This window comes from Corvus brachyrhynchos, unplaced genomic scaffold (genome assembly GCF_000691975.1).
Source record: "Corvus brachyrhynchos isolate BGI_N302 unplaced genomic scaffold, ASM69197v1 scaffold310, whole genome shotgun sequence".
NCBI classification, from domain to species: Eukaryota; Metazoa; Chordata; class Aves; order Passeriformes; family Corvidae; genus Corvus; species Corvus brachyrhynchos.
The window spans coordinates 3496450-3508622 of NW_008236213.1; the positions used below are offsets into that span (position 1 = coordinate 3496450).

The following is a 12173-nucleotide window of genomic DNA, read 5'->3' on the forward strand; positions in this document are numbered from 1 at the left end:
AATACCTTCCTAACAATCCAACACATCCTCCTCAACAAACACAATGAAGTTCAGACTTCCCCATGGCACTCCTGCTTATTTTTATTTACCACTGACTTCACCTAGGCAGCTACTTACCTTAAGGCTGCTACCAAATGTAATGTCTTGGCGTATTTCCCATTTGCTAATCAGTGTTCAGTAGAAATTTTGTAGAAAAACCTCCAGATCTTTTCTTATAATATGTTCATGGTGCATGTGTGCATGGATGAGTTGAAGGTTCACAGGTAGGAATCACTGCTTGTAACACCAGTTGCAGTGGGTCGTAGTATTTACTCTTTAATGAATTGCTCGGCATTAATTAATCCTAGTTCTCTCGAACAAAACCTTGTTGACTTTGAAAGACTTTTGATTTTTATTCCAGTTTACGGCCATATAGTTCTCAACTGCAAGCTCTTTCTTCCCTCTATCAAACAAATTGCACGGTTACGTCTGAAAGAAATTTTCAGTGTGAGAAAAAGTTTTGTTGAGAGCCTCAAACACTGGTCTGATAGGTAATAGTTCAATACACTTCAGTTGAGTGTTGGTGATTTATTGAGTGTTCAAGCGAGCTGGCTTTGCAGTGCATGCCAGAGTCTGCTGTTAGGCAGGGTGACGATATTTGGCCGTGCTCGTTAAACGTTAGTCTTGTAGGAAAAAACTCACATTCAGTTAAACGAGCAACTGAAGCATTGCAAACAATCCTTTGTGAAGCTATGCTAGCAGTGCCTTGTGTGCTGTTTGTTTTACAGAAAGCATTAAGAAGGTGCTGAGTGACCCAGCCTCTTTGTATGCTGGGTGTGCTTAGTTGCGTCCTTACCAACACAAAGGGAAGTAATAAGGTGGCAATTTTTGAAGGAGTTTTACTTTGACTCGGCAAAACAACTCTATCATCTGATATTTAATTATTGCTTATTACACATGCATCAATAAAAATATCGTCATCTTGCTTACACGGTGTTTTGCTGCAGATGTGAAGTGTGAAGCTGAAAAATAGAATTAGGTGGGAAATAAGAAATTACATAAGAAGATTTTTGCAGAATATTTTTTTTTATTGGTTCAAATGATTATTTTCCAATGGAAAATTTAGAAAAATCTCTCCTGTTTTCTGGAAGCAGTAAGAAAGTGAAGAATACTTTCAGCATATTTTAAAAAATGGGACTCTGTTTCTTACTCAGAAAAGAACAATTTTAATGCTGTTTCTTAGATCCAAAATACAGAAATAGGGAAAATGGGCTCTTTTACATGCTGTGTGTTTGTCTGCACCTGTCTCTTGAAAACCTGGGTGGTGTCACTCCAAATTCTGTGACAACTATGACAAGTACTGAAACAATGGTTCTCAACTTACTTTGAAAAAAAGACACAAATTAAATGTACCAGTAATTCTTCTTTTTCTAACTCTTTTGATTTAACTAAACCTTATCTTTCAAAAAACCATGTTTTACCTTTGCTCTCTTGAAGTTGTGCTCAGGTTTTCTTAGTGTGAAGTGTGTGCCTAAGTATGTGTATTGTCCCTCTGGCATGCAAAATCCATAACACACATGCATAAGGAACTCATCTGCTAGCATTAAGTGATTCTTCCCATTTTCTCCTGCAACTTCTGCCTTTGCTGTCATGTAAGACAAGTGTGCACAGGGGCTGCGATGCCGTTTGCTCAGTCTCGGCTCTGAGAAAACGGCACTGCACTCAGCTCTCCGTTTCGGACAGCCTGGCTTGAGTGCCTCAGAGAGGCACTGCCCCTCAGACCTCGCTCCCTGAGCGGTGGTGCCCGGCTCCTCACAGCAGGCGAAGCGTCAGTGGGAAACAGCTGATGTGAGACGCGAGGGGTTTTGCGTGCAGCATGTGCTGAAGAAAAGGGCAGAGAATGGCAACAAAGCTGGGGAAGGATCTGGAGCACAAGTCCTGTGAGTTGTGTCTCTGTGTTTTTTTTCGAGCATGACGCGATGAGAACACTTGGAAAAGACCTGAAGTGGAGCAGAAGCCCACGGAGAGCGTCTAAGGTAAGGATCGGCACAGACACTTGCGCTCCTTTGTACACACTGATCTGAGGGTTCCACTGTACACTTCTGGGGGAGGGAGGGAGGGAGGAGGGAATGAAAGCATGGAAAATAAGCATTTTTGAAAAAAAACCCACAACACGTACTTTTTATTATTTTCTATTAATCCTTATCACACTTTCTCAAGTGTAGCATCTGCCATACCAGAAAATCACAAGTTGTGGTAAACTGACATCTGTTCAGGGGAGGAAACAAAAACACCTTTGGGCTTCTCTCCTAGTGCACTAGAGGGACTGCTTACTCTTCAAAAGCAAAAGCTACCTGACCTGGTTGAAGGGGTTGTATAGATTTGCAGAGCTCTCTTTCCATTGGAACTACAAGCTCACTTATCCACGTTTTGAGGGTGGTAAATGATGAGGGAGACAACAAAGAACTCACAAGTGCAGAAAGAACCTAGGTAGGAAACTTATTAATCACAAAAATAATTGCTTAACAGTAATCAATAGGCAAAATACAAGCAGCTTGTGTCTTAATGAGTTGACATAAATCACAAAACCAGGTAAGACTGCAACATACGAACTGATGGACTGGGAAATAAAGGTGGTGGTGGGATTGACCATACTGAAAAACACTGAGACAAGCGATAAGCAGTGTGCCATTAGATATAACGGCAATATAGAAATGTAACCTCTAGCGTGCTGAGAACGTTGCTTCAACGTATATATCTTATATAAATAACCCCTTAGGGAAAAGCCATGTTGCTGCAGTGGGCAATGACTGAGTTCTAGGAGACAAAACTTTAGGGTTGGTGGTGAAGGGGAACTAATGGCCAAAACTGAAGAGATTGTAACAGTGTGGCAGTGCATGTTAGCTGGCTGTCGTCTCTGATGTGTCCACAGCTGCTAGCTGTACTCCATATTGTTTCATTCAAAAGCATCACAGAAAACTCAGAGGTGGCCTCCTCTTGCTGTGGAACAAGGAGAACTCAATTAACCAGTACTTTCTGTGGCTGCTAACAGCATCACCACTCAAGGAAGTAAATGTTTTATGTTTTGTTTTGTATTGAGGTAAGATTTATTTTGAGTGATTTAAGACCAATTCTGAAGGAACAAAGTGAAGGCTTCAAATACAGTATTAATTGGCTTTTGTACAAAGTGTCTAACTCAGTACCTCCTTTCCAGCTTGACTTCAAAGGACTTTCAACAAAATGGGTGTTGGAGGTAAAATTTTACCTCCATGCAGACTAAATTGATGAGCTTCAATCCTGAAACCTTTACTCATTTTCCATTAGGTGGCTGTAAATAGAGGTATCCTGTGGCTTGTAACCTACAGGTAAATTGCACTATGGAGTAGCCAATGATAATTCTAATTTCAAAATAAAATTGACTATACTGTTTTTGACTATGGGCTCATTTAGACGAAGGGCAGGGTTGCGACTGTGACTGTAAGCAAATGTCCCACGGAGAAAAGGACTGAAGTGTGTATGATACAAATTAACTTGTGGAGGCAACACTATACTGGTAGTCCTACAACTAAGGCAAGAAACTGTTTGCAACAGTATCCAGTTCCTTTTGGACAGTCTGGGAACTCCACACAGGGTTTATACTACTGCTCTTATTCTGGTATTCCTGAGTCAGGCACGTATCTGTGACATTTATTTCTAGACAGTATATACTGTTTGAACTTGTATATATACATGTTGAAACATGAACCTTAAAACAGGTGAATAACACTGAATTTAGGGAGAAAATGACAAATATTTCCAGGCATATTATTGCAGGAGGCATCTCCCTCGTAAGGACTCTGTGTCTGGTAGGCAGTGTATTGCTAGTTGACTGCTGTACCTAATGCAGCAGTCACTGCTACACTGTCATTTGCTGCAGGGCTGCTCACCGCTGTTTCAAGGCAGTTCCTTCGGAAGGTGCTGGGATTTGGGCTCCAGGAATGGAGGTGGTGCAACTGTGTGTGATGGGGCGGCAGTGTTTGTTGGCTGCTTGAAATTCTGACAGCAGCTAACATGCAGCTGCTCTCTTTTCCCACATACCTTGGTCATCAAAATGGAAAGCCACTACTTTTGTATGAGAAATCTTTTTGTTCCTCCTTATTATTGATTTTTTTTGACTGTCAGGCAAATATAAGTGGTATTTTGTATTTCCATTGTTCTAACAACTGTGAGAATTTTTGATGAATTTAGACTCTGGTGTTCATCTACTTTTAGATACCAAGGTAACAGGATGTTTTTACATACCTGAACCAGGTAAATAATTCAAATATTTCAAAAAAATTTAAGCTCCTGGGAGGTTTTTAAAAACAAAAGCAGCACAGTTAAAAACTTTACATGCATTTTAAAATTTGATTTTAGTTTTTCTAATAGTAATATTTGGCAAATGCAACTTGATAGTTTTTTGGGAGGTGTTTTTTGTTTGTTTGTTGTTTTTAATTGAGTAATGAAAGGCCCCAAAGGCTTACAGTCACTTTCACTAACTTCCTTAATTATGTATCTGAAAAATAATTACCTTTCCATTGTATATGTATTAAAAAGTCAGGCTTAGAGTTTTTCCTCTCTCATTGCTTCTTCAGATAATATAATTTGTGAACATCAATGCATTAAAAAAACTGCATATTGTCTCTCCAGCCACACAGTGTGAACAGTACACAAGACCAAGAAGAATAAAGGCTGGAAGCATATCAATCTTTTTGATTCATGTTACACTGCAAGCTTCTGCCAAACATACTGCCACAGTGAACAGAGTGTTAATAGTATCCTTGTCCTGGTGCTTTAGGCATCTACAGAGTGCAGCAGAAACTCTTTGTTGTTACTTGTTTTGTGTAGGTGCTGCTGCATGTAGCTGGGACAGTGAAGAGAAAGAGCACCAGTGTTGGTGAAGGCTGCAGAGTCACGGTGATCCCACTGTTGTGTGCGGTGATTAGGCAGTGTATTGTTAGTTAGCTGTTCCTCACACACCAGCAACTGACTACACTGTCAGATTAGCACATACATCACTGTCAAAACAAGAATATAAACACTGTTGTTATAAATATCTCATAGGTCCCTAGCTGGTCCAATGCCTGCCTAGTTCCCCTGACTGAAGGGAGCTGTGCTAGGTTATACAGACTGAGTGAATGTAGGGTATAAAATAAAGTGTAACCGAGAGTATAAAAGTAAGTGTAGTTGTATTTCACACAGTTATACAGCTACCCCAACTGGTTTATAAACAATCTACTGAATTATGTAAATACTAAGTAACAGTTTTGGGTTTGAACCCTATATGAGTATGTTTCTCTTATACCATTAAATGTTTGAAGGAACACCGATGTGTTGGCTCAGCAAACAAGTACTTTGTGACAGTACTTGAATTTACAGGAACATGTACTACTGGTGACTGAAATGGATTTAGAATATTTTCACTCCCAAGCAACTTTTTGGAAAGAGAAGCTCGCAATTAAATGGTATCTGTTTGAAAAAATAAGGATATGTCAGACCTAAGGAGTGAAGGAAGCTTGAGATGGGAATGAAGGGTTAGGAAGAAAGATCCAATAGGTTATGCTCAAATGAAGATGAAATAACTTTGACACTCATGGACTGATCTTTGTTAAACATTATAGGAGGGTAGTTTAATCTTAAATTGGGGAGATTATTTAAGAATCCAAGAAATAGGTTTCAATCTGTTTAAAAATTTGGACTTTGTATTTTTATATGTTGTATTTAAAATTAACTCTAAGTGAATATTTATGCAGACATGCACTCATACTACTTTCTTGCCTTTTGACTATAAATAAATGTGTATTTATACAATAGTATTCTTACTTCCATTTTACTTATTTGCCTTTCCAAGTTTGCATAGATTTGGCCATTAAAGATGCTTTATTTTTACCTCAGATAACTGGTAACTTAGTTTTAAGAATGGAGTGATTAGCTTATCAATGATCTGCCCTAAACATTATGTTGGAAGAGCTGGCATGTCTCATGATGATATATAAGTAATACAAACACACTGAGTTTCTGTTAAGGAGGTATGTTAATTTGTTGAGGAATGTTAATTAACAGTGAATTTTGAAAAACTTAAACTGTGTACAATCAGGACTGAACAGTACCTATATTGAAATCTCTTCAGAAGATGGTTGTAGTGCACTGTGACTAAATAGCGAAATGAGAAGCTCAATGACTGTTTTCTCAGACAAAATCTTCTTTTTCTAGGACTGTGGAGTGGACATGATTCAGGAAGGCGTGAGTTAAGTAATTCTGTCCACTTGCTCGCTAATATCACATGCTATTTCTGAATACCAGGAAAGACACTTGATCTTAATACTGGCATTGAGATATTCAAGATTACACTGTGTCCTCTGAAAAACAATATGAGCTTTAGTGAGCGAGTCACAAACGAAGCGTACACATTTCCTTCCCTCCTTCCCTTCCTGATACCTTTCAAACTAGAAAATTATACTGCACTGTTTGTCTTGAGTGTTTTAAGGACCCAGGTGAAATTTCCCACATGCTGAATAACTCTCAGGCAGTACCAGGACTAAAATAAGCATTTTTTTTTTCAGGTCTTCCTCTAACAGCACCCAACATATTTTTATACCTACCCTTTTTTTATTCAGTGATGCAAAAACCAGGGAGCTTTAGCAGTGCACATGAGCAGACATGCATGTTTTAGACTTGTACATTTTCAAGTTAAGATATCCACCTCTTAAGGGCAAAACAGTGTGTCCTGCCACGCAGTTACATGACTGTAGCCTGCTCCAAAGCAGCAGAGATGTATGACAAAAATCACCTGTTATGTCCCACTATGTGTTCTCAGGGCTGGAACTGTACATGCAGGAGGCAACTGGAGTAAAATACAGGATCTCAGCGTAAGAACAGGCACTGTCTTGACAGATTTGATGTGGAATCTTGCAGGTTAATGGCTAACAGTGCAGAGGCTGGTCTAAAACACTAGCAGCAGACTCATTTGGTCTAATGAGACCCTTGCATAGTCCTTAACTGGACTCCGAAAGTGTAAGTGGATAAAATTATCATGCATTAAATTTGAGTTCCTCTCCAAAAAGATCTCTGTCATTATTGAGAGTGACTTTGTTTAATCTTCCACATCAGTACCATCACTCAATCTTCGTAAATATTTTTTTGTGAAATTCTCGATTAATTCAATAAGTGAATGAAAAAGACCCCTCATTTGTTTGTTGTTTTTTTAATTTCTTTTGAATTTCTCGCCTTTTAATACAGTTAAGTGGCTGTTTCTGGAAAAAAATTTTGAAGCACTTTAGGTATTTTCAATCACTGTTAGTCTTACAAGAGAACAGAACTAATTCTATCCATTCTTTTCATATAGAAAACTCCACTGAGACAGTTTTTTCTCATTTCTATTTTCTCAGCCCTCCTTCAAGACATGGGCAGCTGGAGTGAGGTTTCTTAATTATATTTGCTATCTCCCTTCTTCAAAGAGATAAATCAAAACACTTGGCAGTTTGTAATAGAACAGTGGGACAGAACTGGAAATGGGTTTGCAGTTACATGCAGGACTGGGGAGGTTGCAAGGTGAGAAGAGTGGGGATTCAGCCATGAACCTTCAGCCCCTTCTTCTACCTCTACTTGAAGATTGCCATTTTATTCTAGAGATGAGGTAGGTGGGTGACTGAGGAGCATTGTTTTGGACTGTGTCAGAAAGATGTCTGTTAGAGTGCTGGGCTCTTGATTTTTGTTGCCCCTTGAATCCTTCTGTAAACAACCATGTATATTTACACAGGCCCTGCCTTCATCCAGGTCAGAAGAGAAGGAATCCAGCAGGAAAGGAGATCATGTCTGAGGCACTGCTCTTCAGCACAAATGTGAGGAGAAGGCTGAAGAGTTTAAAGGTGTTGTAAAACTGAAAGTAAAATAATCAAAATATAAAGCAAGCAAGCAAACATTTTGTTTCAATTTTTTTTCTTCTTTTAATAATCTTACTTTCTATGTACAATTTTTTTGCAACTGACAGCTTCACAGTTCAGTAGTCTTCCTTGAGAAGATACTGCAAAGCTGGTATCTTCAGTTACATTTGTCTCTAGAAACCCTGCTATGGCTGTCACTGGGCCTCTTTTCTTTCATAACAGAGCAATTATGTGTTAATGGAATATAAGAACCTCTTTGTTACTGGTAGGTGGGAAAAAAACCCTGTGTAAATAACAAGTAATTTTAAAATAAACTTTCTTTCTAACTATCTCCCTTCTGGTGACAATTTTAATTAGCTATTGTCAGCAATTAAAAAAAAAAAATCATAAACCCCTTATGCAGATTGACAGTCCCTCCCTGCAAGGCACCAAGTGCCTTGTCCTGTCAGTAACCTCAGTCATTCTTATGGCCATTGCGGGAGCCAATCCAGCATTAATGGACATTGCAAACACCACTGCTAAAGAGCAGCAAAATCACCTGATGGTTTAGCTTCTAGCAACATTTCCCAGGAATGTAGAAAGGCTGCATACCCATGGTGTTGAATGGCCTTTTCAGAGGTCTTCTCTTTTTTTCATGATTATCTGCCTGATTAATGACGTTACTTCTGGCTTGATACTTTCTATTGGCTCTTCGGGTCTCCAGAATTTCACAACTTTACCCTCAGGGCTGACAAGGTACTTCCAGAAATTCCATCGAGGCTCTTTCTTTGAGGAATCTGTAAGAATGAAATCAGATAATTATAGTGACTTACACCTGGAATTGTCTCCATGCCCCACACTGATTCTTTGACTATTTATGCTGAAGTAATCCCACCATATTATTTGCTGGGTGTGGATTTACTGGTTGCTGTTAATGATTTGAAAAGTGGGAGGTGAATGATGCTCCCCTCTTCCTGTGAAACTGTTTGAGAGTTCCTACTTTTACTGTGGTATGCTTCCTAGGGAAGAGGATACAAGGGCTGCATATTTATTCAGGGAATCCCCAGTTTTATGCCAGTTTTGGGGAAGTAAAATGGGAGCAGGAAGTTGTATGGGTGATGGCTTAATTAGGCTACTTTCACAAAAAACTACAGTAGATTTTGAGTGGAGAACAAGTGTTTGGTTGGGAATGGTGCCAGACCCTAAACTGATTTTTTGAAGCAATGGATTGAAGTTTGACACCACACTTGTGCAGCAAGGGGACTAACTTTGCACTAGATTATCTGACAGTCCTGTTTTCATCCTGTTGCTAGTAGTCACAGGCACAAAAGGGTGGTATAGCATGAAGATGTTCAACCTTCTGATTGTCAAAACAGCTACATGAAGAAAACAGATACTTTAATTGAAAATCCACAGTAATTTAATGTGAGACACAGGAATGCAGGAAGAGAAAACTTTGTTTCAAAATATTTAAGTACCAAAGGTTCTTTCTCCTTCCTGCGGGTGAACAGCATGTCAAATAAGAAAATGCTGAGCAATTTTTTTGCCTTTATAGGTATTAATGTTTAACACTGATTGCACTGATATTTAGAATCTGGATTCACCACACACAGCTGGTGCCTTTGTGCTCTAGTCTCTTCTGTAAAGAACAGAGAGAAAACACTCAATAATTCCACCGGACATCTGGCAACTCAGGGAGACAAAGCTACCTGAGGTCTGTGTAGCATGCCTAAGAGAAGGAAGGAACAAACACAGTTACAATGACAATGGTGACCACTTAAATGACTACTCAATAATAACAATTTTCAAGTACATAGGAGGTATCATAGAGGATATGGCAAGAAGCAACACTTAAGTGTTCTAGAAAAGATTTCATTTGGATATTGTAATAGTTTTCTGACAAGAGGCACTATGAGAGAGTGGAATGGAGGGCAAGGAGATTGAATACAGGTTTGGGCTTTCTGTTACTTTTTTTTCTAGTTAAAATGGTGTGTTAGAAAAGGATTGTTTAAGCTATTCTTTCTTTCATGTATCAATATGGTTCAAAGGCCTGGTCAAAACTCAGAAAAATTCAGAGAGGCTTTTCAAGTTGGCTTTAAGTCTATGAGATCTTTGATCAACTGAGACAAGAGAATTTAATTCTGCTTCTGAGTATATGAGGCTCTTAGTCTGTAAATGCTCCCTGTATTCATGCAGGATTTTGTGGGCTAGGCCCTGAAGTTCACATGAAAAATTAATACAAATCAGTGGTTCTATCTAACTTTGTATCTATCTATCTATCTATCTATCTATCTATCTATCTATCTATCTATCTATCTCTCTCAGTGGTTATATATAACTAGTACATATAATCCTGCTTTACAGTACAGTTTATGTAAAGGTGGACATATGACTCTGCTAAGAAAGGAATCTCATCTGCATGTGTTTATATAAAATCTTCCAGTAATTTTGTGATCCCCATAACTACAGTTTTGTTCATAATAAAAGCCTTTTTAAAATAAAAATCACATGGTTTGTAATGGGATTTTGTAGGTGGAAATCTTTGGACCCAAGTTTATACACCCACAAAACGGATGTTTCTAGCTGGGCTGGTCAGAGTAGGCTGTTTTTACAAGCAGTGAGGAGAAACTGATGTTTTCAGGATACTGTTCTTCTGCCCATAGTTTTGATATCCAGATTGCAATGAGAGTAATTGTATGTTGAGAGCCTGTTTCCCTCCCTAGTTTATGAAGACTTCAATGTTCCCTGACAAAAACACTCAGCCTGGCTTCAGTAAGAGTACCATGGTCACAGGCAGCTTGATACATAAAAGAAAACAATTACCTATTAGAAATTTAAAGGCGGGATCTGCTTCTGATCCTAGGATCTTGATTTTGTGGAAAACAGGGAATGTTACTCCATAGTTTCCTTTGGCAAAAGATTCTATTTCCTGGCTTGAACTAGGCTCTGATTCTCCGAACTGGTTGCAGGGAAACGCCAGCACAGTGAAGTGGGAGGGACCAAACTCTCTGTGTAGCTCTTGCAGTGCGATGTAATTTTTGTCTGTGTATTGGCAGTAACTGGCCACGTTTACAACCAAAGTTGCCTTCAGAAAAATAAAGTTAGAATAGTAAGGAAAAAGCCTACAGATATTGTAGAGATCACAATTAAATCTTAAAATGGCATCTCTCATTACCGAGATGGTTCCTGTCAGAAAGGTAAACTTAATCTGTCTGATCATCGTTTCATTAAACAGATAAAACAGATAATGATGAAAGCAGCTGAAGATAATTACATCCAAACAATCTGTTGTAAAAATCCAGTAAACTGATAAACTTATTTTTTACAGCTTTGTTTAAATATAAGCATTTAAAAAAGCAGATATTTAGGACATGCACTAAAATCATACTTACGAGATGAATTTCTAAAATCCAAAACCAGTGTTCCAAACTAAGATTAAAATACACCAGTTTGCCTTTTAGGCTGCATTGGTCTATAAATAATATGATTTCTTTCCTTGATTTATTAGATCTAATACTTAATTCCTGGAGCAGGCCTAGATAAAACAAATTTTCTCCAGTTTACTGTGTGAAGAGCAGGAATTTAGCACAAATCTCTGCCAAAAAACTCCCATAACCAAACCTTTTATTTACCTAGAAATGTACACATTTTCTGTCAGTAAAGATTCAAGGCAGAAAAAGTGAAATAATAACTTACTTTCCCTCTGTACTTCTCCAAGGAAATGATCCTTCCTCGTGAATCCTTGACTTCAAAAGAATAAAAATCTTTGATTTTAGGTTTAAAAAACCTGAGTTGCAGCAGGCAGAGAATGGTGGTACACAAAACCATTGACAGGAAGACAACAAAGACCCTGGCTTTGGGCACTGAGTATTTCAGAGGATAACTAGTTGTGAGAGGCTCCATTTTCGAAATCTTTTGAGAGTAGCCTGGGTAGGCCTGGAATGTGAAGGCGGAGCTGAAATATGAGACTCTCAGCTCAGACCGGAAAGAACAAGCTTCTCATTTTTGTCCCTGTTGCAAACCAGCTGTTACATATCACAGTGCCTGCTGGGCTCCTGAGCTCTTACGTAAAGTATCGGGACCTTTCGGGGGGAAGGGGGAGGGAGGGGGAAAGAAATGAATGAAGGGTGTACCCACCACCTAAGGATGCTGAATGCTCTAACTGACCTCTGTGGGATACTCCAGTGTTTGTTTGCACTGTCTTGAGAGCTGCTGTGGCCAAGCGTGAAGCTGTAGAGCAGCTTCAGCACATCCCCCGGGCTCTCGGAGTGTATCTGACAGAGCTGCTCAGCAGGAGGCAGCTGTGTTATCAGG

The 12173-nt window shown here is 39.0% G+C and overlaps 1 protein-coding gene and 1 long non-coding RNA gene across 4 annotated transcripts; one reads left to right on the forward strand and one right to left on the reverse strand.

The window, feature by feature from the left end:
• Positions 1–1929: 1929 nt before the first annotated feature.
• On the forward strand, positions 1930–7929 carry LOC108449120. The gene is made up of 2 exons (XR_001865236.1): positions 1930–2015; positions 7757–7929. It is a non-coding gene; the product is annotated as an uncharacterized LOC108449120 (long non-coding RNA).
• GPX8 (glutathione peroxidase 8 (putative)) lies at positions 7131–11872 on the reverse strand. Of its 3 annotated transcripts, XM_017744276.1 has the most exons (4): positions 11556–11831; positions 10683–10944; positions 8472–8656; positions 7131–7876 (listed from the first exon to the last, which is right to left on the reverse strand). In XM_017744276.1, the coding sequence occupies exons 1-3, from the start codon at positions 11760–11762 to the stop codon at positions 8493–8495; spliced, it is 633 nt and encodes a 210-aa protein (XP_017599765.1). In that variant the 5' UTR covers positions 11763–11831; the 3' UTR covers positions 7131–7876; positions 8472–8492. The 3 variants fall into 3 exon arrangements, with proteins under 3 accessions (XP_017599765.1, XP_008641293.1, XP_017599771.1); XM_008643071.2 differs by lacking the exon at positions 7131–7876 and having other exon boundaries at positions 8058–8656; positions 11556–11829; XM_017744282.1 differs by lacking the exons at positions 7131–7876; positions 10683–10944 and having other exon boundaries at positions 8564–8656; positions 11556–11872.
• Between the last annotated feature and the right edge of the window lie 301 nt (positions 11873–12173).

Bases quoted from the DNA above. Each gene is read 5' to 3' on its own strand.
- GPX8 (XM_017744276.1), bottom strand. From the start codon at position 11,762: ATGGAGCCTCTCACAACTAGTTATCCTCTGAAATACTCAGTGCCCAAA. The intron at 10,945-11,555 runs GTAAGTTATTAT...ATTTTTCTGAAG, and splicing joins TGGAGAAGTACAGAGGGAAA to GCAACTTTGGTTGTAAACGT. The intron at 8,657-10,682 runs GTAATTGTTTTC...TCATTCTTACAG, and splicing joins CGCCTTTAAATTTCTAATAG to ATTCCTCAAAGAAAGAGCCT.